Genomic DNA, 27,231 nt, shown 5'->3' with positions numbered 1-27,231 from the left:
AAAACAACATGGCCCACTCCAGTGGAATTATAACACTGGCCTACCATACAGGGCTGTTGGACAGATTTCTGAGACAGTGTTTTGAATGCTTTCCGATGTGCTGTGTAGGTTCGGCCCCTCTCTCAACAAGGGAGGATTTGTCAGGTGCATGGGGTTTTTCAAGCGTGACGCCCTTTCCTATTTCTCATGCTCGGGATGAGAATTCCACAGCCGGTTCCGAAATCAGGACTGAGTGACATGTTTCCTTGGTGCTTTCCCAGCGAGGGCACATCCGGGAAGGGCCACCTTCGCCCATTTTCACCCACTTAGGCAGAGCACTTGTGAGAGCCGGTTTAGGAGGGTTTGGGGTTTGGGGAGGGCGGGGCTTGAAGAGAGACCTCAGCCGTGTCCACCAGCATCGAGTCCACGTCAGCCCCTCGCAAACTCTCCAGTGTTGTTGTGAGAAGCAGGCAGAGGGGCGCAAGCAGGGCTCTCAAGGTGAAAATAAACGGATGCAAAAGTGTGCATTCCCACTGTGCCTATTGGGGTGCCCAACTGTTTCCAGTCTGTGGGCACCTGTGGGATTCGGATGTGGTGCGGTGGGTGCAGCAACGAAAGGGAAGCCGTTGGAGGCAGAGCCAGCCCCAAAGGGATTCCCAGTAGCGTAATGAGGGGGCTGCGCAGGTCATGTGGGGCGGTGCATTGCCAAGGTGCCCCCTTGCAACTGTGCCCCCACCTGAACTCCAGGTGCTCGCGGGGGTGGAGGAGCCAAACCCCACCCCCAGGACCACGCCCCCTGAGCCCGTCCTCATTAGAACGTCCATTGCCATCGTTATAACAATCGATATAACGGCCATTGCTGGCCATTACAGTTATAACGATCGTTATAACAGCCATTGACGACCATGCCCTTATATCGATCGTTATAACGGCATGGTCGTCAATGGTCGTTATAGCGATCGTTATAACGGTAGTGGCTGTTATATCAATCGTTATAACGATCGTTATAACACCCATGACGACCATGCCGTTATAACGATAGCTATAACTGCAATGGTCGTCAATGGCTGTTATAACGATCGATACAGCGATCGATACAACGATGGCAATTGTTAGACATAACCGCCTCTGAAATGCCCCGAAAGCTTTAGATAGAGTCCCTGGCGGAAGGCGGCTTCGGAATCAGCTTAGCCAACGTGGCTTAAGAGGATGATCCCTCTTCCTCCAGCCCCCCCCCCCACCCCCACCCCGTGGATTCAAAAATAGCACAATGGCAAGAAGCCAAGCAGTGCGACATGGGCAGTGCTTGCCGTGGAGGAGGTGGATGGGGGGGGCCCTCCCACAAGGACCCTTGAAGGTGCTGTCTGAGGGAGGGGAGGGTCTGGGGAGGGGAGGGATGAATGTGGCAGGAAGGCAAACAGAGAAATGGACCCAGAAGCAGATCTCGGGACTCAGGTGGTGGCCGGCGGGATCCTCCGGGAAACTGGAGGGGCAGAAACGCACGTGCTGTGCTGGGAACTGGGGGGCCAGGGGGGAGCCCGGGCGCCTCCAGGCCGTGGTTGTGCGACAGACAGGCCTTGTTCCACTCGTCCTCCCTAGAGCTGGAGGCCTTGAGTTGCAGCATGAAGGAGAGAGGTGCAAATAAAACAGCCCTGTTGGGTAGGTCAGTCTGCTCTTCCCTTTGCTGAGAGAGCGGCCGGGTGGGCTGTCAGTCGACTATGGCAGGACCGCCCCCCCTCCCCCGGCTCTCGGCGGCGGCGGCCTCCCGGGACGACCTTGGGAAGCGCGCCCGCCTGGGCCTGTGGCGCGGGTTGAGGCAGCTCCGGCGGGCGCGGCGGCGGAGGGGTTAAGGCTGCCGGGGCGGGGAGATCCGGGCCGGGCGGCTCCTCCCCGCTTGCCTCTGACAGCAGCAGCAGCAGCAGCAGCAGCATCACCCGCCGCCGCCGCCGCCGCCAGCTGCCCCGCGCAGCGCAGGCCCGGCCGGCATCCTCCTCCTCGTCCTCCTCCTCCTCCGTGCGGGCGCGCCGGGACCCTCGACGCCCGGCCCATTGACCGACCCCCCCGTCACGGTAGGTGCTGCAGCCGCGGGGGGAGGGGCAGGGAGGAGGCCCCGGGGGCCGCCGGCCGCCCTCCTGGCCTCGCCCCGGGGAGAAGGGCGCCGGACTCCCCGCCGCAGACCGCGGGCTCTGCTCGCTCGGCGCCACGCCCTCGGACGGGGCTGCGGCGGGTGCCGGGCTCCGGCCCGTGCGGGCGGGCGGGCGGGGGTCAGGCGGGCGGGCGGGGGCGGCGAAGGCGTGACGCCGCCGGGGGGCGCGCCGGTCCCTGGCCGACTCGGGGGGAGGCAGTCGGGCGGACGCGCGCTCCGCCTCGCGCAGTTGGCTGCGCGCGCGCCCCCGCGCCAGACACTGCGGCAAATTCTGCGGCTGGTGCAGAAGCGCCGGGGGGGGGGGCGGGGGGGCTGTGCGACGCCGCGCCGGAGGGCCGGGCCGGGGCGGAGGAGGCGCGAGCCGGGCTGCTGCGGGGCGAGGAGGAAAGGCAGCCCGCCGCGGGGGACCCCCCTCCTGGCCAGGCCGGCGAGGGCGCGCCAGGCGCCAGGCTGCTCGAGGCGAGGCCTCCCCAGGGGCGGGGGGCGGCCGGGGCCCGGCGGAGGGGGCTGCCCAAGAGGAGCCGCAAGAGGCGGCGGCGGACCGGGGGCCTGAAGGCCGCGTGTGTGGCTCGGACCGGCCAGCGCCGCTTTCCCGTGGCCTCCCGGGGCAGTCCTAGGCCAGGCCCGACTTGCAGGGCTGTTGTGAGGCTGGAATGGGACGGGGAGGACGGCCGGGATGCCAGCTGAGCGGGGCTCCCTTGACTCGTCCCGGTGCAGCGAGGGGAACTTCCTCGAGTGAGCCCGAGGCGCGCGGGGGGGGGGGGGGCTGCGCTGTCCCCTCCCCGCAGCGGCCCCGAGGCCGGTGCGAAGCTCTGGAGAAGGAGAGAGTCCGGCGGCAGGTGGGGTCGCCCTCCGGCCCCCGCTGCGCGGCTGTTGGTGCTGCGATGGTGGCCGCGGCGGGTGTGGCAGCTGCTGCCGGCGTCGCCTGTTCCTGGCCCTGAAGCAGCAGCGCCCCCCCGCCCCACCCCCCCCCTCGGTCCTCCGGCGGGGCTCCCCCCGTCCCAGCAGCACAGACGCCGCCTTTGTGCTTTGTGCGAGGCGCTCGGTGCCTGCCGCCGCCGCTCGCAGTGCCTGGTCGCCTGACCCGGGCCGGGCCTGCTCTGCCAGCTGCCGCGAGGCCACCAGCACCAGCAGCAGCTGCGCCCCTGGGAGGCCGGACGCTCCGTCGCCCGCAGAGTCCCTCCGGCTGGGCGCGCCCCGGCCCTGCTGTCCCCCTTTGGCGGCGGACCCCGGAGCCCGAGCGAGGCCTGGCTGGCTGGCTGCTGCACCCCGCCGGCGAGCCCGGCCTCGGCCTCCCCGCCAGACTCCCTGGAAGCTGCTGAGAGGGGAGGGGCTGGTTTTGCTAGAGCCAGAAGACGGCGTTGTGGTCAGAAGGGATAAAGGACTGGAGACCCCCCCCCGCCCCGGCCCCTCCTGCTGACCAGGGGAGAGAGGGAGGCCCTCCCAAGCAGCTGCTGGTGCCAGCACCAGGACCACACGTGGCCCAGGAGGACACCATCTCCTGCCTCCCCCACCCCCCCGTGTATTGACTCAAAAGAACGGGAGGGGGGCATTCTGCCTCAAAGGCAGCAAGAGTAAGTGAGGTGTCTTCCAATTGGTACCCACAAAGAGGAAGCCCTTCGTTGCTTTCCTGGGCAAGGACAAACCTGCCCCCTGCTTGCCCAAGCACAGGCGACGCCCCCTGACAGCACCTGTGCTCTATTTCCAAGTGCAAACAAGTGAGGGCCAAAAGATTCAGGCGCTCCCGAGGGCCTTGGCCAGGTCTGCTGCTGCTGGTGGGGAGGCCGTTTCCACCATGGCCCCTTGGAGCCCCCTGGCACAACGCGCCTGTGGGGCAGACAGGCTGTGGTCCTCACGGTGCTGCTGTGGGAAGCAGCTGCAGAGGGGCTGGGAGCAGTCAGGGCAGACAGACTCTGCTCTTCTCCTGCACAGGCATTGCGGACAAGAAGCAAAACCGAGACAGGGGCCAGAATGACCTTCCAAGGAGAGGCAGGTGGTCCCAAGCACTGGCCAGTGGCAGGCAGGGCACCTGGAGCTGAACCAAGGTGTACAGGAGGAGGACGAGGAGGAGGAGTGCACCAGACCCTGGAGGTTCCAGGAGAGGGAGGGGGGCCAAGAGCTCCTCGGAGTGGCCAACCTGCCCAGGCCCACCTCCCCTGGGTTTTTTTTAACTTCCTGCTCTCAGCCAGAGGCAGCAGCTCCTACTTGAAAGCGCGGCAGCACATGCCAGTTGGAAGCTACAGAAACCGTAACTGAAAGCACTATAAAAGTACAATAAAATGAACATTAAAAACAGCATAAAACAGCACATTAAATATTCCACCACAAATTATCAAGTCAGTAGTGGAACAAAGTCTATAACATTTATTTACTTCCTTTATATTCCACGTTTCTTCCCACTGAAGACCAAAACAGGCTCTGAAACTGCCAACACAGCGGTGGACGGAGGGCAGGACAGGCAGCTGCTCAGCAGGATGGACAGGAGGCTTTGGGGAAAGAGAAGGGCTGTTGCTTGAGCCACCAAAAGTAGGCAAAGACCGGGGATCAGGCGAGCTCTCCCTGTGCACCAGCAACAGAAGGGGCTCCCGCGGCTCAAGGGATTCCGTGTCAGATTGCCAGCCCTGTGGTGCTACAGCTGCAGGGTGGCCTCCCTGGGAATACTGTCTGCAGCTCAGAGAAGAGAGATTGCAGAACCGGAAAAGGAACCAAGATGTTGAAGGGGTTCCTGTGAGGGGGAGACACAAAGAGTCCGGGATCTTACGGACTAGAAAAGAGACGGCTTAAGGGAGGGCTTAAGGGAGAGATACTGCACACGTGGAAGAGAAAGCAGAGAGAGAGGATTCTTTTTCTCCCATAATGCTAGAACTTGGTGCGTCCAGTAAAGTTGATGAGTAATAGATTCAGGACAGACAAAAGGAAATACTTCTTTACAGGTAAATAAACTATAGAATTCACTGCCAGTGAATGTAGTGATAGCCACAAATATAGATGACTTTAAAAGGGGAGGGGAGGCCCATCAGTGGCTTCTGTACTCTGTCTCAGTTAAAGATGTTAGTATAGTCAGTTGAGGCGCAGCGGTGGGGAAAATTGTATGCTTCTGCATTAGAATATAGTCCCAAATGAATATAGGAACTATTCATTTTTATGTACTGCCTTTGCCAAAACCATTATTTTGTGCATTATTGAACATGACTCTTTGATGCAAGAGCATTTATAGTTCATTGAACAACTGTCATCAAACTTTCAAACCGATGCGGGGAGCAGAGCTAGGTAGGCACTGGGACCCAAGGGGAGCCTTCTGCAACAAGGAAGGCCGGGCATGTTGAGTCCTGTGGCGGAAGAATATACAATCTACTAACATCTTTTTGTGAGGCAAAGGGACTCTCCCCATCAGAGGCAGCAGATGTCTGAATACGGCACCATAAGGCAGCATCATGGGAAGAAGGCCTTGTCGTGACCCTTGGTGGGCCGTCTCCACTTTAATTGGGGGGATTGGCTGTGGAGACAGAGCAAGAGGCAGTAACTGGGATCAATATCCTGGGTATGATCTTGGAGGGGAAACTCTCAAACGAACAGGCAGTTGTACGATCAGCAAAGTGTACTTTATGAATAATTGTTGAAAACAAGGAATATATTTTACGAAATGAGCACACGCGCACACACACACACACCAAGCATGCAAGAACTGACTAAGAGGAAAAGGGCGGGATTTGGATAAGGTTTCAGGGATGAGTTCCGCTGCTTAAAGTGATGGCCAATGAACGCAGGAAATGAAGAGGAAAACGATCAGCTTTTTCAGGAGCTAAGGAAAGAGCCCACACGCATGTGTGGTGTGTGTGTGTGTGTGCGCGCGCGCACATGCAAACGACTCCTGGACGTACACTCAATGAATGGACGAAGGACAAATATTTATACCCTGGAATGGGTCCTGAGGCAGCACAAGTCAAGGGGGCAGGATTGCCAGAGACAAAGACTCGATGGCTCTTCTGGAGTTCTACCAATCAGGAGAGGTTAGAGATTAGAGCCCACCGCTCTTCACCACCACACCATGTTGGCTCTCCACAAAAAATCACAAACACTGAAACTACCACCTGCCCCCTTGATGAGAGCCAGCTGGGTGTTGTGGCTAAGAGCGGTGGTGGATCCTAATCTGGAGAACCAAGTTCCGTTCCCCGCTCCTCCACATGAGGCCTGCTGGGTGATCTTGGGCCAGTCACGGCTCTCTCTGATCTCTCTCTGCCCACACAGAGGCAGGCAATGGCAAACCACCTTCCAATGTCTCTTGCCTTGAAAACCCTACGCCGGGGGTTGCCATAAGTCAGCTGGGACTTGATGGCATGCACACACACACACACACATCTCCTGTATTACAAAATGTCTTCCTAAACAATTGCATTGGACACATTCTGCAGGATGCTGGGGACGGGGTTTGTGATGCTGGGTCGTTTGAGGGTGGAGCTGCCGTGTGTCCCTCAGTCATGGCATTGAAGACACTTTCACCGCTGAGCAGAGAAACCTCAGCCCGGCCTCAGCCCTCACTCCTGCCCTCCCCAGCCTCACAGGATCAGCCTGCCCGTTTATTCTTGAAAGTGCTGTATAGACAAAATACCTCTTCTGGGGAGAAGGGTTTTTGTCGCCGTCAGGGGCCCGCCCACCGGCCCTCTTCAGACTTTTGGAATTAGTTTTCCCTGGACGTGATCTTAGGAAGGAACAAATGCAATGGGGAACCTCCCCGAACTGCCTCACTGTCTCCCCCCAAGAGAGATGGACGGGCAGAGAGGGCAGCCCTGTTGGAGCAGCTCCTGTGTTGCTGCTGAGGGCAAGCAGAAGAGTTGCCACCAAATGCAATGGTGATCTCCCGGGGGGGGGTGGGGCAGAGCAGTGGCTGTCCTCAGAGCACGCATTCTTCCACTGGGCACTGAGAGACTGGGGCTGGCTTTGCACCCTAGCAGAGAATGTTCTGCTGCATAAACAGCGTAAGTCCACATGTTATGTCCTAGTCTGAGTCTGCATTTGCTTTTTGAGGTCCCGCACAGGAGACATCAGGTAGCATCACTGAACTGGGCCAGGGGCTGAGGAGGAGGAGGAGCTGGAAACCAAAGCAGAACATCCAAGGCAGGTGGTGTGGACCTTGGTCATTCTTGCTGGACTTCTCTGCTCTGGGGACCTTTCTTCCAGAGGCCCTCACGGTAGCCACATTGGTCGATTTATGTTTGGGATTGGAAAGTAGGAGGTTGTGCAACCAGCAGCATTCTTTGACCTTTTCCTGCTGTCTCCCCAGGTCAGAGGAGCCGCCGCCACTAGAGCGAGGACCTGGAAACTGTCATCCTAGTCTGCCCAGATGAGCAGTGTTGTGTTAAAGGTAAGGCCCAGGGACGCCTGCAGCCAGCACGGTTGGGTTTGCTGACCAAGGCCCGCGATCCAGCTAAAACAGACCTGCTCTGGTCAGCGCTGGCCCAGTGGGGCTCCTCCTGCGGATCCTCATGTGCACCTGTGAACTTCATGGTGGAAAACGGGAAAGAATCAGGCTTGGCTCAGAGCGAACGGCTTCAGCAGCTGCTTGCTCCCTGACCTTTGGAGCACCTCAGCTGCCCAGGTGGCAGCTCTCCCTTCTTTGCAAGGCTCACCTCCCTGCCTGCAGGCTCCCTCCACTGCTAGCCCCTATCAAGCTCCCCGATCGAGCACAGTGCTCAGGGAGGTGCAGGAGGCCTAGCTGTGCCTGGCGCCGTCTCTGCCACGGTTGTGCCACCCCACACAGGAGACTGGGGAGGGATGGGATGTGATAAAGCTGGAAACAGAGCTTCCATTCTTCATGGGCAAATGCCCAGCTAGACTCAAAGCAGGACACCTTGTTACCTCTTGCGCAAGCCCCCCCCCCCCCCCCCCGACCACACAGAGCTGAACAGTTTGTCTCCTGCAAACAGGTGCACTCCTGGATATGTGACATGCAAGCTGTCCACAAGCAGCAGCTGATCCTGTGTGGGCAGAGCGCAGGCCAGGGAGCAGCCTTGATCCTGGAGACCGGTGCATTTACTGACTAGAGTTCTGCTGACATCGTGGCCAATCCTGAGGTAAGTCTGCGGGCAACCTGGACCTGAACGGCTCAACTGAGCCACGCTGACAGGGCTGGGGGAAATGGCGGCAGGGCCTGCCTTCTTGTATGACTTGCCTTGGGGAATTCTTGCTCTAGACTGTCTCAAGTATCCAGTGGCTTCCAGAGCTGAGTTTGGGCCCACTTTACAGGAGGACTGACATTCCAGATGGAGTCCGGCCCATGGTCAGAACTGGTCTTCATCAGTCAGACGGTTAGGGGACATGGGTGACTTCCCTTTCCAATGGCCATGATTCACCATAGAAGAAGTCACATGATAGTAGAGCATTATTCTTTTCCATCTAATAAATACCTTGGTCAACTAGTTACAAAACCAGCTTGACTCTTTTTGTAGTCAAGACATGAATCTATCGGTTCCATGGGGAAAAAAACCCACAGGGAAAAACCCACTGTCATGAATGCCCACAGGAAGAGCATAAGAATTTATTGTCATTGTGCATGCACAACGAAAATTTACGAAAGATGCCCCCACGGAAAGACGCCCACGTGGAAAGACATCTACACAGAAAAAGTACAATTAAAAAAGCAGAAATTATAAAAATATATGATATAATCAAAAGAACAATACAAACAACATAATATAAATTAAAGACCTACTGACCATGACAAAGGACCACCTAACCCTAAAACAACAAATACATAATCCTAATAATTAAAACAGCATTTACTGCTGAAATTATTTACAAATAATGGAGAGTATCGAACAGAGACAAATGAGCCACGCTATGAAAAACTGACAACAAATTGCAACAATCACCAATGCACACATGAAGAAATACCATTCTTTGCTGTAAAATCAGCCAATCTGCTTCAGTAATTAAGTTTATCTTATTAAGTGGCCACCGTGCCTCATGTTTGCTCTCCATCTCCTTGAGGCAATCTGCCCGGGCATCCGGCAGTGGCAAGCCAGGTCCCTCTGCGGTCCTTCAGATAGAAACAACGTGCTAAGAAGACTGCAGTGGAATAGGAAATGGGCAACCCCATCAAAAAGATCCCTGCCTGGACGCTGCGCCACTGCGGCACCTGCCCACCCTCTCCAAGGAGGCTTCCCGGCAGCGTGGGGAGGATAAAAACGCGAAAAAGCCTCCCCATCATTGGAAAGCCCTCACTGAAAAGGTGACGTCAGCCAGTCCAAAGCCTTTGCTGCTGGCGCAATGGGGGGACCGCCGGGTGGAAGGTGGAGTTTGCAGTTTTCACCGGGATTTCATTCCCAGGTTCACTGAAGTTGCCCGCCCTCTAATGGACCTGTTGGAAACTAAGAGAAAGGGCAGACGGCAGAGGCACCCGGGGCTCAGTTGGTTGGACAGAGGAGTGGCCGTGGGCTTTGATACCCTAAACATTGTTTCCCACTGAACCTCTCCTTTCCCACGCTGACCCCAGGAAACTTTTTGTGGTGCAAGTAGACACAAGTGATGCTGCCACGGGCAGGGCTTTAATGCAGAGAAGAGTTTGGATTTGCATCCCCCCCCACTTTCTCTCCTGTAAGGAGACTCAAAGGGGCTGACAATCTCCTTTCCCTTCCTCTCCCCACAACAAACACCCTGTGAGATAGGTGGGGCTGAGAGAGGTTCGATGAACTGTGACTAGCTCAGGGTCACCCAGCTGGCATGTGTGGGAGTGCACAGGCTAATCTAGTTCCCCAGATAAGAGCCTCCACAGCTCAAGTGGCAGAGTGGGGAATCAAACCCGGTTCTCCAGATTAGAATGCACCTGCTCTTTACCACTACACCATGCGGGGAATGACGGATGGCTACACTCATGCGCAGATCTCTCTCTCAAGTTCACTGAAGCTGAATGCCATTGGACTGTGTGGGAGAAAGAAGCCGGTGCCATAAGAGTGGCCCTGCAAGTCTGGAGGCATCGGGTGGGAGGGGGGGCAGCGTGCCCATTTGAGCTCTGAACTGACCACAAAACTTTAGAAGCATTGCAGAGTCCCCGTCGGCTGAGTGCTCAGCAATTCCTGTGGGCTGACTTTTTCCTAGATTTAACTTCACTTTGAAATACTTGCCAGGCAGATGTAACTTGGTGGCTGGGGCATTATCTCATCTTCCTCAGCATGAAAGCAAAAGAGAGGAGGTCGTGGCCACCCTATTTACACAAAGGCAACTGGGCCTGGGAGCTGTTATTCAGAGCCAAGCCAAGGGGGGGGGTGTCAGTCCTCCCTCCCAAGGCCCCCTCTCTGCATGAAATTGGGTGAAACTTTACTAGAGTTGGTGAAGAAAGAAATAGAAGGGGACGGTGACTTTGAGGTTCATAAGCCTCTTCTTACGCTGAGGAATGGTCGATGGTGGTTGGGTGACTGGGTGTCTGTACCAGAGAAAGCCTCGCCCTGAGCTCCTTCTGTCTGCCACAGTGCCGAGTCAGCATGCCATTTTGGTTTTGTCAAAACACTGCATTTGTTGAGAAGGCAATTCTGGCAGAAGTCTACAAGGAAAGATGTAAACGTGTATGTGAAAGGGTGCCCCTTTTGTGCTGCGGCCAAAAGCGCTCCAGGTAAACCCTCAGGGTTTTTGAAGCCGTTAGAGGCACCCTCTGCTTGGTTTTGGAAACTTAACCCAAAGAAGTACGAACTCCGAAAGGACATCCAGCAGCGTTTATTGATGGAGTCAATCTATGATGCTCAGATTTGTCAATGGCGGGAGAAGACCTGGACGCCAAGGAATACGATGGCTGGATGCCATAACATCTGATACAGGCGTGAGCATCAACCAGCTGAAGGAAGCAGCACTTAATAGAAAAAGGTGGAAAGAGCTTGCCTATGGGGTCGCCAGGGGTCGAGAAGGACTGAATGGACAACATCATCATCAGTCAAGCTCAACACTTGGCAAAGTCTGTTCTAATGAAACTGGCATCTTAGGTCCAGAGGCGAATCGGGGGAAATGACACCTGGGGACAACATCTGCTCTGGGCACACACACACACCGCCCCTGTGCCCCCCCACACTTGGGGGCGGGGCTCGGGGGAGGCTCAGATGGGCACTGCAGCAGCAGACGGGCTCCTGGGTCAGCTTGCTGCTGCAGCTCCTGTCCAAGCCCCCCCCCTCCCCGCAGGCTGCCTCCTGCCCTCCCCCCCAGGCCCCGTCTTCCTCTTCCTCTGGAAATGTGGCCGTCAGCTTATCAAAAACGCTTCTCATATCTTTGAGTGGGACAAAAGCTGATGGGGTGTAATCAAAAGTGCAATTTTTATGTTGATGTTAGTTTTGCATTCAGACTTCAAGCCAACACTTTTTGATCTTCCTGATGAGACTCGGACAAAGATGAAAATGATGCCCTCTGACCTCGGCGTGGAAGCCCTCCCTGCCGTCATGCAAGCCTTCTCAGACCCCTGTGGGTGTTTTTCCGTGTGGGCATTCAGGACAGTTTGCTTTCTTTCTGCGGGCATTTGGGTTTGTTGGGGCAGGGCGGGGGGGGGGGGGGGCTGGTCACTGAATCTGTCTGCATGTCTATCTGTCTGTCAATTTTGATTTGCTTTGTAGTCTCACCTGTATTTTGCCCTGCCCTTGATTTTGATAGGTTGCCCAGCTACTCAGCAACGCTGATCCAGCACCCCAGCATCCGTCTTTCACAGCCTCCTACGGTGGAGAGGGAGGCTGGTGCGGCCACCAGCGCCCCCAGTTGCAAGACCTTCTTCCCCTGAGAGTGAACCCTGACCCGGTCCTGCTGGAGATGGACGGGGCCTCTGAGTTTGCGGAATATGCATCAGACGCGGTGGACGTCCCATCACCCTTTGATCTCCTGGAACCCCCAACCTCTGGGGGCTTCCTCAAGCTCTCCAAGCCCTGCTGCTACATCTTCCCAGGAGGGCGGGGCGATTCCGCCCTCTTTGCTGTCAATGGGTTTAATATCCTGGTGGATGGCGGCTCAGAGAGGAAATCCTGTTTCTGGAAGTTGGTGCGGCACCTGGATAGGATTGACTCAGTACTCCTGACCCACATTGGGGCTGACAACCTCCCAGGTATCAACGGGCTCTTGCAAAGGAAGATCGCGGAGCAAGATGAAGAGCAGTCTCAAGGCTCCACCAACTACAGCGACTGGATGAAGAACCTCATCTCTCCTGAACTTGGGGTCATTTTCTTCAATGTTCCTGAAAAGCTCAAAATGCCCGAGTCCTCCATGAAAGTGAAGCGGAGCATTGAAGAGGCCAGCCTGACGCTGCAGTATCTGAACAGGCTGGGCATGAAACCAGAGCCTCTCTACAGAGTGGTCAGTAACACCATTGAGCCCATCACGCTGTTCCACAAAATGGGGGTGGGAAAACTGGACATGTACATCTTGAACCCTGTCAAAGAGAGCAAAGAGATGCAATTCCTCATGCAGAAGTGGGCTGGAAACAGCAAAGCCAAGACCGGCATCATTCTGGCCAACGGGAAAGAAGGGGAGATCTCTGTCCCCTACCTGACGTCCATCACAGCTCTGGTGGTTTGGCTCCCAGCAAGTCCAACTGAAAAAATAGTAAGAGTTTTGTTTCCTGGAAACGCTCCACAAAATAAGATCCTGGAAGGCCTTGAGAAGCTACGACACCTGGATTTCCTGAAGCATCCAGTCGCCACACAGAAGGACGTGTCTTCCGCAGTGCCGTCGTCTGCCATGAAGCAGACCAAGATGAAGCAGAGGACTGACAGCAGAGAGAGCCTGAGGTCTTCCTCCAAGCAATTTGCAGCCAAGGGAGCAGCTGAGGAGGGGCTGAAGGAAGTCAAGGCCGAAACAGCAAAGGAGACCAAAAAGGCAAAAGAACCCTCTGAAAAAAACCCAGAGAAACCTGCGAAGCCTGAAAAGATGAAAACAGACGCAAACGATGCCCTGAAAGCTGAGAAGAGGAAATTAGCTAAAGACAAAGTTGGCAAAAAGCACCTGAAGGAAAAAGCTTCTAAACTGGAGGAGAAAAGGGACAAGGAGAAGAAGGAGACTAAGAGGAAGGAACTGAAGAAGGACGACGGGAGGAGGGAAGAAAGGAAGGACTCAAAAAAAGAAGACAGGAAGAAAGAAGTCAAGCCTGAACTGAAGAAAATGTCCAAGCCGGACTTCAAGCCCTTCACTCCTGAAGTCAGGAAGACCTTATTCAAAGCCAAGGCCCCAAGCAGGGCAAAGCCAGAGAAGGTCCGCAGCAGAGCTGAAAAGGAGCCTCCAGCAGAGCAGAGGAGGAAGCGTGGCCAGCCGCCCGAGCCGGACCTCGCCGAGCCCAGGCTGCTCCTGTCTTCCCCAGAAGACCTGACCAAGGACTTTGAGGAGCTGAAGCGCGAAGAGCAGATGAAGCGGCAGGAAGGGCTTCCTTCTGCAAAGGTCAAGGAGCTCCTGAAGCAGGAAGACGGTCCCAGCAGTTGGGCCACCGCAGTTCAGGAAGACGGCCTCCTAGCAGAAGAGCCCTCTGCTCCAGCAGTTATTTCCCCAGCTGCCCCAGAGAAGGACATTATTTCCCCCACAGCTTCAGGGGAGTCACCACCGCCCCATCCACTGGAGGACAGAGGAGAAACAGCTGGAAGTGAGGAAGCAGCCCGGGTGGGACACCTGAAGAAAGGAGAATTTGAGAAGAATGTTCTAGAGATTCCTGGAGAAAAAACAGGAGATCGGGGAGATCAGGTTTCAGCAACCGGTGGTTCCCTGAGCAGGATGCAAATGGAGGGAGAAGAAGGGAAATGGGTGGGCACCCGAGAAGAAAGCCAGCCAGGAAAGAGAGGAGATATCATTGAGAAGGCAGAACAGGAAGAGATGGAGGAACGAGTCATAAAGGCTGAAGGGGACGAGCTGAAGAGGGGCCGTTTATCTCTCTTCCACCAACTAGAGGACGCCGCTTGGCCCTCTGAAGGAAGAGAGCTCAAGGAAGACACGGGGAGTAGAATCAAAGGACACGGGAAGGCAGCAGGGAAAGAGGAGCCGCCCTCGTTCGCTCCAGTCCCCTCCGGAGAACACGTCTCCTACATCCAGGACGAAACCATCCCTGGCTACTCAGAAACTGAACAGACCATTTCTGATGAGGAGATTCATGATGAGCCGGAGGAAAGAGCTCCGCACGTCAGCTCCTATCACGTGTCTGGGCCGGGCCAGGCCAGCCTATTTGAAGCAATCCAGGGGATCTCAGCCGTGACAGCTGCCGAAGGGGCCAAAGGCTATGCTGGTCAGGAAGCCGACATCCTCAACTACCCCACAAACATTGTGGCCGCCCCCTTGGCTGAAGAGGAGCACGTCTCCTCAGCAACCTCGATCACGGAGTGTGACAAGCTGTCCTCCTTTGCCACCTCGGTGGCAGAGGACCAGTCTGTCGCGTCCATCACAGCTCCGCAGACGGAAGAGACGGGCAAGAGCTCCTTGCTGGTGGACACCATCAACAGCATCCCTTCATCTCGAACAGAGGCTACCCAGGGCCTGGACTACGTCCCCTCTGCGGGCACCATCTCCCCCACCTCTTCCTTGGAGGAGGATAAAGGTTTCAAGTCTCCACCGCCTGAAGACTTCCATGCATTAACAGAAGGGGAGAGAAAACATCAGTCCTCCAAAAAGGCCTTGCAAGAGAAGGAGGAGGAGGAGGAAGAGGAAGCTCCACACACTGAGCGGTTTCAGAGAGCCCATTACGACGCTCCAGTGTTTTCTCACAAGGCGGAGGCAGCCCCAGAAGCAGCCCAGGCCGCCCTACTGCTGTTGACTGAAGAAGGATCCCAGTTCCTTCCAGCTGATTCTGGCGATGCTGAAGAGCGCTGCGTGAGCCCCGACGACAGCACCGTCAAGATGGCTTCCCCCACCCAGTCAGGCCCAACCAGTGCTGGGCACACGCCGTTCCACCAGTCTCCTGTGGAGGAAAAGTCTGACACGGTGGAGGCAGAGCTGTTTGACAAGGGCCCTGTCAAGTGGGACGGAGGAGGGGGCCTCAGGACAGGGGAGACAACTGCTATGGACGACGGAGAAGAAGCAGCTTCTGGCCTCCTGCAGGACCAACAGGGCCCAGGAAGCAGGAGCCCCGTGCAGGCAGAACGTGTGTCTTCCCAGAGCGAAAGCCAGAGTGTGCCCCCGGAAAGAGAAGAGCTGTCAATACACTTCTACCACAAACAGGAAACCCTGGACATTTCTGATCTGTTCCCTCCCACCAAAGACACCCTTCCAGGGCCCCAGGAGGATGCCAGTCTGGAACGTGGAAAGGGCCCCGGGGACAAGGAGTTCTCTGCGGCAGAAATACCTCCTCCAAAAGGGTGGGGGGAATTTGCCGACAGACCTGAAGAGGACCCATCCAGGCTCACACCTCTACAAGATGCTTCTGCAGGTGGAGTGACACTTCCCAAAGGAAGTTCAGGTGAAGCCAAATCTGCAGAACAGAGCAACACGCTGCATTTTGTAGAACAGAGTTCAGACCAAGAGAAGCTGCTGCCTGATGCTGTCAAATGCATTTCTCCACCACGTCACGAGGAAGAAAGCCTTTCACATTTGTTCACCAAAGAGATTTCTCAAATAGATACGAAAGAGCCCCCAGTCGAGAGAAAATCACCCAGCGCATTCACTGAGGAATTCTCTTCTGCAGCAGCCAGGCACCAAGTTCATGCTCAGAGTCCGGATACAGGTGAGCCGCCCTCAGAAGGGCCTTTTGTCGAAGACGACATTCTCCACTCCCTCTGTTTTTCTGAACAGACTCAAAGCGCCCACAGCACACTAATGCTCTCCGCAGACACCGGATTTGCTTCCTTACCAGAAAAGGGTCCCCACAAAGGACCACCTCCCACCCCTCCCTCCAACGAGACATCTTCACTCATCACAGAACCTGGCCACGTTCCGAGTAGGGAGTCCTTGGAAGAGGCAGAAGAGAAACAAGTAATGGAGGAGCCATCTCCAGAAATGGAAGACATTTATCTGAAAGATGCAATCTACGAGAAGAAAGTGTGGTTTCCGGAAGAGGTGAAGGAAATCCCATGCAAGAAGCAGCAGACGTATGATACGGACAGAGGAGAATGCACACTCCTAGATGATGAAAGAGGAGAGTGCACGTTCTTGGATGATGAGATGGGAGGCTTTGTAAAGAGAACGCTGCTCTCGGTAGCTGAAGAGAGAACCATACCTGACTCCGTGGAGTCTAAAGGTTACACTTCGGGGTTGGCAGAAAAGGAGAGTTGGGATGCTGAATACAGGTATCTCCAGGAAGCAGCTGCCCCTCAGAAACCTGGGACATTTGCTCCAAGTGACCAGCAGGTGAAAGAGAGCTTCTCTGTCCAAGCAGGTGCTCAGAAAAGAGAGCTGGATGCAGAAGAATGTAAAATGTCTGTCCCCATCAGCCCCCAGGCTCCTGAACTTGGGAGCGGCCCAAAATCCACCTTGGACTGGGCAGCACATGAGGTGCAGATGGCCACTGCAGCGGAAGAGGAAGAAGAGCCCTCAGGCGCACAAAAGCAAGGTGAGGACAAAGGAGTCACAGAGCTATATACCGATTCTGTGGGTGAGGCCAGGTCTACCTGCTCGCTTCTGGCTGTATCTGCAACACCAGGAGATGTATCTTCCTCAGCACTGGAGAAATCACCTGTGTCAGGTAGCAGTGCAGTCAAACTCCCATTGGGAGAGGAGGAGGAGGAGGAGGGATCAGAGACTGATGCACTACCCAAAGGAACGTGGGCTCTAGAACACGCACAGGACAGAGAGGGAGGGGCCTCTCGGGATCACCCGCAGGAGGCGATGGTGGGGGCAGCTCCCTGGAGCCTTGGAGGGCTGGAGGATTCTGTGTTCATGGCCGGAGAGTCGCAGGAAACCCGACCCTCCCTTCCAGGGGGCAATCATGGAAGAAGCAGAGACCTCACCGTCCCTTTACAGGACATCACCTCCTTTGACCCCGTGGAGCGTCCTCCGTGGGCGTGTGCGCTGGACTCCTCTGGCCAGTTTGAATTCTACGAACCAAAAGAGGATGCAAATGGGAAAGGGCAAAGGAGGGAGGAGCGGGAACCCACTCCTTATCCCCACGAGAAAACTTTCCAGTACGCAGACATCTTTGACAAAGCAGCCGTGCCCGGTGCTGGGAAGGACGCCTTGTTCCAGGGAAGGAGAGCCCAACACGCCCCGAAAGGGTCGCTTTACCCCATCTCCTCCAAGGAGGAGGAGTCCTGCTTCTACACCCCCATTGAGAAGGAGCTGTCCTCTCCAGCTTCCCCCAAGGACAAGACAGAACCGTCCTTTGAGTACGCAGGTGTGGGTGAGGGACACTCCCTGGAGCCAAAGCACAGCCCGCCACACAGCCTGACAGACACAGAGACGCCCCACGGAAGGCCCCCCTCCTCTCTCCTGCCAGGGAGCCCCACCCACCCCTCCTCTTTGGGAGACAAAAGCTCGGTCTGTGCCTCTGGGATCGCAGAAAGAGGCCATCGGGGAGAAGCAGCCGGCTACCTGAGTGCTGTGCAGCCGCCAGACGCAAACATCGCTCTGGAGCAGAAATCGCTCCCTCCAGAGCCCAAGGATGTCTATTACGAGAAGGCCGGCAGAGGAGGAGGAGGAGGAGAAGAGAGCCTCAGTGACTCAGAGGTGGAGAAAGGGGCCAAGGAGGAGTCAGAGAAGGAGTCCAGACTCCCAGAGCCATCTTCAGCTGCGGAGGCTGCCAGTGACAAGGAGCCCTACGCGGACATCTCATGGGGGGAGAGGGGTTGGGCCTCACAGCCGTGGGAAGAAGCAGCAGCTGATCCTGCGCTGCTGACCTGTGCTGGGTCGTTGGGAGAGGGGAGCCAGGGGGAGCCAACAGTCTGGGGAGCAGACCCACTTCCCTACGACACCCTCATGCACTCAAGCAGGCAGGCATGGGGGCCGAACGTGACTTCAATGAATGTGTCCGTGGAAGCCAACCAAAAATCCTCCAAGGATGCAGCCTCCGCAACGAAACAAACAAGCGCTGCCGATCTGTGTTTGGAGAGCCACACCAAAGGGTTCTCCTTGCTGGGTTCTGCCAAGGAGGAGAGGGAATGTCCAAAGGCCCTTCTGAACAAAGGACTGGACTGCTCTTCCTCAGGCTTTGAGCTCTCATCCCTAGAACAGCACCAGCCGTCCATCCTGTTCAGACATGACGCACACGTCTCATCCCACCTGAGGGACACATCTCAGACTGTGGACGTGGCTGATCTTGTTTCCTCAGAAAAGGGAATGGAAGACGAATACCTGGAGGTGTCCAAAAAGGCTGCCAGGGAGGGTTCGTCTTTCACCAAATTCTCAGGGCACAGAGAAGAGGAGGCATTTTCTCCGGAGCAGCCACAAGTGGGGCCCCCCTGTCCTTCCAAAGGAGCTTCCTCAAAGACCTACGGCCCGGCGGTGCAGGCAGCTGCTGAGTCTTCAGGCCCCCGTTTGTTTGCCACCAGTCCAGGAGCAGCGGCGGCAGAGCCAGATACCCAGGGCAGCATGTGGGGCCCGTCCTTGTCGCCCCCAGCAGGCTCGGCAAAGGCACATCCGTGTGAACTGGGTGGGGCTGCCGCTGCCACCGTGGATGATGGCCACCTGCCACACTCGCCTGGGTGGCGGCAGCAGCAGCCCAGCTGCACTCAGCATCTGCAGAGCCCCAAGGAAGGGCTGCCAGCCTCTCCTCCGCCCGACGGACTGGAAGCTGCTCCCTCTCTTCAGCAGGAGGGGGCTGCCACAGCCAACGGCCCCACGGAGGTGAGCTCCAGCCCCCTGGCTTTCCATGATGTGTCCTGCATTCCGGAGGAGGGGCTGGAGGAGGAGGAGGAGGAGGAGGAGGCGGTGAGCGGTGACAGGCGGGGCCGGCCCTTCTCCCTTCTGACCTCAGAGCCTCCTTTCCCGCCCTTCTGGTCAGGGACTCCGCAAGGCGGCAAAGCAGAGGGCCACGGCGACGCCTCCCACGAGCTGGAAACGTGTGTTGGAGCCACCTCAGACTATGAGCAGAAGTTCGCAAGTGAGTACAAGCCAAGGAAGGACGAACTGTCCCCGTCCTTCATCAACCCGAGTCCTCACGACTCCTCGGAAGACAGTGAGCTCTCCCAGGTGGAAGGGCGTCCTTCGGTGAAGGGGAGGCAACGCCCCAGTCCCGGTGGAGCTAGGCAGAGCACGGCAACAGGGGAAGAAACTCCCCCCACCTCCGCAAGTGACTCTGGGACATCCCAGTCCGACTCAGACGTTCCTCCGGAAACAGAGGAGTGTCCCTCCATCACCGCAGACGCTGCCATGGACTCCGATGAAGATGCCGACTTCCTCCCAGTAGACAAAGCCGTGGGCAGCTCCCACCACAGCAGCGCAAGGAGCAGTCATGACCCTCAGCCGGCTTCCGTGGTGGACCCCCATCCTCACCCTCCCCACCCGGATGTCTGCATGATGGACCCGGAGATGCTGCTCAGCGAACAAAACGTGAGCAGGCCTGATAAGGTATCCAAGAAGGACATGAAGGAGAAAACCAGAGGTGTGAGGAAGCCACTGAGTAAGCCCAAGGCCTCTTCCCCTTCGAGAAAGCCAGAGAAATGGTCAGCTGCGCCCACGAAGCTGCCTTCCGACAGGTCTCCAAAGCCAGCCCTGGCAAAGAGAGAGAAACCACTCAAGTCCCACGCGGAAGAGAAAGAGGAGGTCTCCCGGAGCAGCCATGGCAAGAATCTCACCAACGGGGTCAAAACAAGCCCAGGTAAGACATTCCTTTCTTTATTGGCTGAATTGACGGGCGTGCTAGTGGGCTTGCAAGAGTTGGAAGGCCCTGGGAAGCCAGCCTGCCGGAGCTGTGACCACTGAACGGAAGTCTGAGTCACTCACATGCACAGAAATTCTGTTCCCGCCCCAAAGGCAGACACAAGGAAGAACAGGGAGAGAACAGGGGTTTTGGGGGGCTGCTCTCTATTCTGGGGTCACTGTGCCCCCAGAGGTGAGCATTTTCCCTTCTAGGGCAGGACCTCCTGCTACTGGGAGACAGTGGCCACTGAGGGAGAGGGTCGGCCTCCAGCATCCCAGATTGAGCTTGGCAGGGCAGGAGCCCCTGGTCCAAGTGTGACCCACTCTGCAAGAACATGCAAACTGCTGGAGCCGGAGAATACATCTGATTAGACTAAATCTGTCAGCCAGGTAGGTCACGGTGTGTGGCGAAGTGGGCCCTGCAGGCCCTTCGTCTGTCACGTGGGTTGTGGGATTTAATCAGCTGAACAAGAGCCCAAGCCACGAGACCTTGATGAGGAATCCCCCTCTCCAGCCTTACTCCCCCACGCAAGCAGGATCCCTTTCCCCTGCCGCCGCCACCACCACCGGGTGAATTAGAACCAGAGTAACAGTTCAGTTATATGGATCTGGGAGCCTGCCCCCCCCCCCCAGCTCCTGTGAGTTCTTTTGTGATATTAGTACATTTCTATCCTGTCCCTCAGCCCGAAGGCGACCGACCCCTGGCCTCGGGCCCCCTTCACACCAAGTCAGGGGTCCTGAAACACGTTCAGAGGTGGCAGCTGCGGAAAAACCAGCACGTTGTCTAGAGAAGGGTGAGCTGCTGCTTTGTGCAGCCAGATCGCATCGGCCAGGCGAAGGGCAGGCACTGCGTGGGCCAGGGGCTCAGCCAGGCCAGTCTCAAAGGCACGGCGGGATTCTTGCTTGAGGCAACCAGATCATTTCCCGAGCCTCTGTGGTTGATCTGCCACGCCTGGAGGAAGCGATGAAGAGGTCTTCTGGTGCTGAGGTGGTCGTGCTGTTCTGCCAGTTGTGACGGGCAACACAGGAAACGTGGGATAGTTCCACCTGCAGCCCTCTCTGGCGATGAAGACAGGCTGGGGGGTGGAGGCTGGGGGCCGGCTGTTTGCACTAAGCAGAGGTCTTCTGTTGGTGTACTGCCTGCCCCTGGTGGGGCTGAGATCCAGCAGACAAAGTTGGGCCTGTCAGCCAGGTGTGCTGACTTCAGTAGCACATGTCAAAACTGGAATTCTTCAGAGCACAGAAGGAGCTAGTGAGAGAATCCACCCCCCCAAGTTCCTGCTTGTTATCATAAAAATAGCCGTAGTGCACATATCGAACTGCGGTTCAGTCCTTGGCTGAGTGAGAAGGACTGTGGTGCCAGATGTCTTCTGGAGTCTGACATTCTTAGAAGTGTTGGAATCCACGGCAGCCAGATGGAAAACGACGTTCGCATCCAAGAACTTGGAGAGCTATTTTTGACACTTTTGCTAACCATGATGTTTGCCATAGACAACTTTCAGCACACTATTGCATTCTGGGAGCATGAGTTTCAGAAGCCAGGGCTACCACTGGCATATCCACACCTGGGTCTTTCAAATACTCTTGTTTTTAGGTAGAATTTGGCAGGCTAAACTGTCCAGTCCAGTCTGTACGACTGTGCTTTTCAAAAAAATCTGGGCACAGTTCTTATGTGGAAACAACTCATTTTTCCAGTGGTGGCGAACCTATGGCACTCCAGATGTTCATGGACTACAATTCCCATCAGCCCCTGCCAGCATGGCCCATTGGCTTTGCCACCACGGTTCTAGGCTAAAGCACGCGAGCAGCCTTTTGTTTGTACATCCACCCTCCGCATCTTAGGAATGCTAGCATATGGACTGCCTTGGCCAAGGAGCTGTTCGAGGGAAATGTGCTCCTCATTTGCAGCACCAACTGAAGGGGAATGCCAGTGCCGAATTGGTGGCCTCCACTCTCCCTTGGTGCCTTTGGGAAAGGGTGCTGGTTTGAGTGGGAACCCCCCTGGACTTGTCTCAATCTGCCCTAAAACTAGCAGTGACTCTGGCTGAGGTGTTAGAACATAAGAACATAAGAACAAGCCAGGACCAAGACACTGAGCTGACATTTTCACCACGATATCCACAATAGCCCCAATATCTCTTTTCGCTTGATCCCCAAGATCTCAGCCAGTTCAGGCCCCATCAGCATATCTAGTCAGGATTTTTTTTTGTTTCGTTACAGTGTGCATCCCCTTATATTTCTCTTTTGTGAGAGTTCAGGATACCAAATGCCGCCATGGCCTGAGTTTTAAATTTCACTAAGAACATAAGAACAAGCCAGCTGGATCAGACCAGAGTCCATCTAGTCCAGCTCTCTGATACTCGCAGTGGCCCACCAGGTGCCTTTGGGAGCTCACCTGCAGGAGGCGAAAGCAATGGCCTTCTGCGGCTGTTGCTCCCGAGCACCTGGACCGTTAAGGCATTTGCAATCTCAGATCAAGGAGGATCAAGATTGGTAGCCACAGATCGACTTCTCCTCCATAAATCTGTCCAAGCCCTTTTTAAAGCTATCCAGGTAAGTGGCCATCACCACCTCCTGTGGCAGCATATTCCAAACACCAATCACACGTGGCGTGAAAAAATGTTTCCTTTTATTAGTCCTAATTCTCCCCCCCCCCCCATTTTCAATGTATGCCCCCTGGTTCTAGTATTGTGAGAAAGAGAGAAAAATTTCTCTCTGTCCACATTTTCTACCCCATGCATAATTTTATAGACTTCAATCCTATCCCCCCTCAGCTGCCTCCTCTCCAAACTAAAGAGTCCCAAACGCTGTTGCAGGTGGAAGGGAATGATCTTCCTCACTGCTTGGAGCATCTACTGAGGCAGGACTTATATTTAACAGGAAACAGATTCTTGGGGCTATGGGCAGCTGGGCATGTCCCAGGGCTGCTGAGGCTGGGCCTCTGATGTCTCTGGTCACCAGGAGTCTAGTCCACCCCACCCACCCACCCACCCCCTGCAAAAAATACGTGGGCTTGGCTTCCTCATGGGAGAAATCCGGATGAGGTGGTAGGCCCTGGGTCTCGTATAAGTTGCTGCTGCACTCCTGGTGGGTCTCTGCCATATCCCAGCGGGCCTCACCAGGATGCTGCCGAGCCATGATCTGCTTCTGGCATGCACCGGTGGGCCTCTCTCGCATCAAGAAAAAACTCTCCATGAGCACCCAGCTGCTTTTCTTCTAGGAGAGGAAAGCAACGTCTGATGCAAAGCACCTCCCTGGGTGTGGTGGCTTGGTCCCAGCCCGGGAGGACTCCCAGCCCCACTGTCTTTTCCCTCCTTAAAGCAAAAGGGCTGTATGTTCGACAGGGGAAGTGACGGAAGAAAAACAAAATGCTATAATTAAAAAATTCAATGGGTGCTGTAGAGTGCTCCAGAGAAAGTCTGCTGCCCACAAGGAAGTCCAGAGTCTACAAAGCAAAGAGCGCTAAAACTCTGCAGGGGCCACGAGCTATCCTTGGTCCACTAGCAGTTACAAAACAAGAGTAGTGGGGCCTACAAAGGGATAACTTCCAAATAGTCCACATTTCAGTTGAAGCCTCCCTTTTTCTGTCTACATTTCCAGTCCATAGACATCCTCTCCCCCGCCTGCTGCCCCCCCCCCATACCCTTCAATTTCACTGGTCCAGAGATAAGTTGAACCTGAGGCAGCTAGAGATGCTTAGAGGCATGTGAAACGCCCCAGGGAGCTTTGGGCTAGAAGATGGCAGAGTCGGCTTCAGTTGGCACCAGCAAGATTGGCAGCGTTGTGCGTTGTGAAATGAGTCAGCATAAACCAACGACATTCCATTTGCTCTCTTCCCAAGTTTCCAGCAATCCTAAAACCAGCTCTTCTGGGCCCTCCGGACCACCCGTGTACGTGGACTTGGCTTACATCCCCAACCACTGTAGTGGGAAGAACACGGACCACGAGTTCTTCAAGAAAGTTCGAGCTTCCTACTACGTTGTGAGTGGGAACGACCCCAGCAACGGGGAGCCCAGCCGAGCGGTGCTCGATGCACTGCTGGACGGAAAGTCCCAGTGGGGGGAGAACTTGCAGGTAAGTTGCTGGGTGAGTTGCCGTTTGCAGTTGGAGCAGGCCACCCAAGAGGACTTGCACAGCTTCAGAACAACAATATAAGTCTGATTTCAGTAGAGGCAGAGTTCTCTCCATCCTGAAAACGGGCAGAGTGGCTACGAAGTGGCTCCTCAGCTCCATCAGCCTCTGAGAAATGGGGCTGCTGTGGCTTAGACCACGTGGGGAGAAGCCTAATTACACCAGGAAGGCCCTGCCCCACCCAAATACTGCTATGTGAGCATCTCCCAGCCCAACTGTGTCTCCCCACAGTCATTTTGCACATAATCAGAAAGGCCGCCAGGCCCACGAAGGGATGTCACGTTCCCTCCAAAAGGAAAGATGCAGCAGTGCAAGAGTTAAAGGATTGCCAGGGTGAGTTTGCAGCTGCCACAGGAATTAAGATTCCCACTGGCTTCTTCGAACCGCCTCCAGCTTTCCCTTGGGGGCATCAGCCTTCCTTCCTCTACACCTGTTCCCTCCTATGCCCCTTTCTCAGAGGCTCCTGTGGTGGACCTGGCCTCCCTGCGAACTGGGCAAGCCAAAGCCAAACTTCAGGTTTTTTCCCTAACTGAGCCCGTTGTGTTGCCGCAGGTGACCCTCATCCCAACGCACGACACGGCAGTGACCCGTGAGTGGTACCAGCAGACGCACGAGAAGCAGCAGGAGCTGAGCATCATGGTCCTGGCCAGCAGCAGCACAGTGGTGATGCAGGACGAGTCCTTCCCTGCCTGCAAGATTGAGTTCTGAGCCCCGAGCCCAGCCGAGCGCCGGCCTGCCAGTCTTCTTCACTTGCCCTGCCGCCCACGGGGGCCCATCCGGGACAGCTCCGTCGTTTCTTCCCAGGCCAGTTTTGTTTCTCTGTGGTCCTCGCTTGCCAAGATGCCCAGGACTGGTCCAGCCTGCCTGCCTGCAGGCGTGCCGCGTCAAGGGGTCCTCCGAGGGCCATTCTACTGTCTAGGACTGATTTTGTTTCATCACGCTATAGAGTATCTCAGCCGCCTTGATTCTGCTCATGCGCTCTGCCTGCCCTGCACTCCCTTCCCCGGCTGGCTCTGGTGGTTCAGGGTCAGCTCTGCGGAACTGCCTGCGTGTCTTGGCCGGAGGAACGGCTGGAAGCAAAGACGGAAAGGATTGAAAGCGGGAGGTGGCCTGGGAACTCGGTGTGCCCACAGGAACAGCCTTCTCCCGAAGCTGCGCTGAGAGGAGATTTGGCCGGGGGCCTTGGCGACCTGGAGGACATCCCAGCTCTCCAGGTCACCTGAACTCTGAAGTGGTGGAGCGGCACTGGAGGTTGCAGGCAGCAGCGGGTGAGGACTCTGGACACGTGGGGAGCACACGCCCCGCCCCTTGCCGAGAGAACTGACCCACGAGAGGAGCCAGGCCGGGGGGGGTGTGTGTGGAGACTACGGGGGTTCTGCCGAGCTCCTTAGAGGGACAAAACATGCAGTGACTCGCCCAATCCTTTGGGCTTCCTGCCTCTCCACAGCCCCTGCAGGAGGCACCAGAGAGGTGAGCTGACCAAGCCCCCGCTTAAGGCACCGGCAGTGCACCCCCCCCACCCCCACCCCACAGGAGGGGAACAAGGCCCCGGCACAAGAGGTGGGGGGAGGCTAGGGTTGGGGCAAGTTTTCAGTCTGCGCCTCTGTGCAGAAGCCGGCCACCATCTCCCTGCTGCTGGAAGCCTCAGATCTCAGAAGGGACTCTGCTGTGACAGGACTTCCTTTTGCAGTTGTTGTCTAATTTATCTATTTATTTTGTTTTTCAGTGGCACCAAGTTTTTGTGATTTTCTTTGACTGTTCTCTTTGCTGCCACCGCACTGCAGGGTGCCCCCGGCCACCCACGCACAGGGTACTCCAGTCTCTCAATGCTGCCACTTGAGAAATCACAGACCACCTCACCCCAAGCGGAGGAGTGGTGGGCTGCGGGGGCTCAGCCCCAAGCACTCTGGCCCTGAGCCTTCCTCAGCAAGGGCCCCCCAGTGCCGCCTTCGCGGGGCTCGTGTGGGCATCAGGCACAGGCCACGGGTCAGAGTGACTCGGCAGCCAGGAATGTCTCCACTGGGCACACGGGGGGCTCTGGTGACCTGGGGCTCCCCTGTGGGTTGGGGTGCCCAGGTGACGCACCAACCCACATCTGAATGTCTCTGTGGAAAAACTTGACGCAAACAACGGAGGGGCCGTCTGACCCACTGTGCTTTTCGCAGTGAAGCCCCTCCCCCATGACGCTGCCTTGACCCTTGGATGCTCTGACCAGTTCTTTCCCCAGACCAAGACCTGAGGTCCCTTGCACCTGGATTGTCCTTCCCAAGCAGGCCGTGCCACCTGCAGCGTATGCTAACCGTGCAGCAACCCCTCTCGAAATGCTAGATGATGATGACGACGACGACGGGCCATGCCCAGCCCAGCCCAAGGGATGGAGTTTGCGGCCCATGAGCCCAGAACCCCACAGTGGGAGAAATGTTTACATTCTGCTTTTGCTTGTTCTTGCATGTGGCCAAAGTGTGTGTGTTTGTTTCTCTATGTAAGGTCAACAAACCCTTTGAAAGCTCTGACCCGCAGGACAGTATCCTCATCACTCCCAACACGACACCTCCTGCTCCAGCTTCCTCTGCTGCTGCATACTGTACAGACAGAATCAAGGTCTTCCCTGGGCCCCTTTTTAACCATATCATGTATAAATCTAGCTGAGTCCCTCCAACGCCCCCCCCCCGCCCCCATTTCTGTGCACAACGCTCTGTAACTCTAATGATTGTGAAGGGAGGGGTCTGCACTAGCCAATAAAGCCACATTTACTGCGATCTTCAGGGTCCTGTCCTCTTTCCACAGGAGGATGCCGGTGGGTGGAGCCTCTGGGGAAATCCCACGGGGGCAAAGCGCCCCCTCTGCTGCGGTGAGCGCTCACGAGAAATGGGTGCGGGCTCAGACCCCCAGAGCCCTCCCAGCGCTGCTGGCTGCCCAGTGCCTGGCAGGAGCAAATAGCCGAGGCCCAAAGATCCCCACGCAGGACCCTTCTCCCAGAAGCGGGGGCAGAGGGGGCGCAGAGCTCACCCACCACGCCTCCTCCAGAGGCCCTTGCCAGCCAGACCACAGCAGGTGCCTTCTTAGCACCAAACAAGAGTTCACGGCCACCATGCGCCCTGCCGCCACTCTCGAGACCAAGCTGGCCATTTAAAAATGGAGCCACGTGACCTTGCTCTGCCCCTGAGGCAGCCCTGCCACGGCAGTCGTAGAACCTGAACAGGCGCATGAGGTGTGTGCGTGGGGAGCAAGAGCGTGTGGCCCTGCTGTGCCTC

The 27,231-nt window shown here is 56.4% G+C and overlaps 2 protein-coding genes across 3 annotated transcripts; one reads left to right on the top strand and one right to left on the bottom strand.

Annotated features, from left to right (window-relative positions):
- Positions 1-1,695: 1,695 nt before the first annotated feature.
- On the bottom strand, positions 1,696-7,324 carry LOC125424691 (collagen alpha-1(III) chain-like). Its single transcript, XM_048482107.1, has 7 exons — positions 7,314-7,324; positions 6,686-6,824; positions 6,041-6,053; positions 4,551-4,850; positions 3,772-3,952; positions 1,914-3,467; positions 1,696-1,831 (listed from the first exon to the last, which is right to left on the bottom strand). Exons 1-7 carry the CDS (start codon positions 7,322-7,324, stop codon positions 1,696-1,698), a joined length of 2,334 nt encoding a protein of 777 aa, XP_048338064.1.
- MAP1A (microtubule associated protein 1A) lies at positions 1,908-26,736 on the top strand. Of its 2 annotated transcripts, none has more exons than XM_048482051.1 (5): positions 1,908-2,048; positions 7,407-7,487; positions 11,750-19,805; positions 23,688-23,920; positions 24,530-26,736. In XM_048482051.1, the coding sequence occupies exons 2-5, from the start codon at positions 7,467-7,469 to the stop codon at positions 24,683-24,685; spliced, it is 8,466 nt and encodes a 2,821-aa protein (XP_048338008.1). In that variant the 5' UTR covers positions 1,908-2,048; positions 7,407-7,466; the 3' UTR covers positions 24,686-26,736. The 2 variants fall into 2 exon arrangements, with proteins under 2 accessions (XP_048338008.1, XP_048338009.1); XM_048482052.1 differs by lacking the exon at positions 1,908-2,048 and adding an exon at positions 8,050-8,196.
- The last annotated feature ends 495 nt before the right edge of the window (positions 26,737-27,231 follow it).

The sequence above is a fragment of the Sphaerodactylus townsendi genome, linkage group LG17 (genome assembly GCF_021028975.2).
Source record: "Sphaerodactylus townsendi isolate TG3544 linkage group LG17, MPM_Stown_v2.3, whole genome shotgun sequence".
Taxonomy (NCBI): Eukaryota; Metazoa; Chordata; class Lepidosauria; order Squamata; family Sphaerodactylidae; genus Sphaerodactylus; species Sphaerodactylus townsendi.
Note: the sequence above shows the minus strand (reverse complement) of the source record. Positions and strands in the feature narration are given on the sequence as shown.

Excerpts from the sequence above, each read along its gene's own strand:
- LOC125424691 (XM_048482107.1), bottom strand. Across the intron at positions 3,953-4,550 it reads CGTCCACCGCTGTGTTGGCA|GCGCGTTGTGCCAGGGGGCT; the intron begins GTTTCAGAGCCT and ends TCTGCCCCACAG. Across the intron at positions 1,832-1,913 it reads GGCGGCGGCGGCGGCGGCGG|CCTTAACCCCTCCGCCGCCG; the intron begins GTGATGCTGCTG and ends CCGCCCCGGCAG.
- MAP1A (XM_048482051.1), top strand. The coding sequence starts at position 7,467 with ATGAGCAGTGTTGTGTTAAAG. Across the intron at positions 7,488-11,749 it reads TGAGCAGTGTTGTGTTAAAG|GTTGCCCAGCTACTCAGCAA; the intron begins GTAAGGCCCAGG and ends TGATTTTGATAG. Across the intron at positions 19,806-23,687 it reads CGGGGTCAAAACAAGCCCAG|TTTCCAGCAATCCTAAAACC; the intron begins GTAAGACATTCC and ends TCTCTTCCCAAG.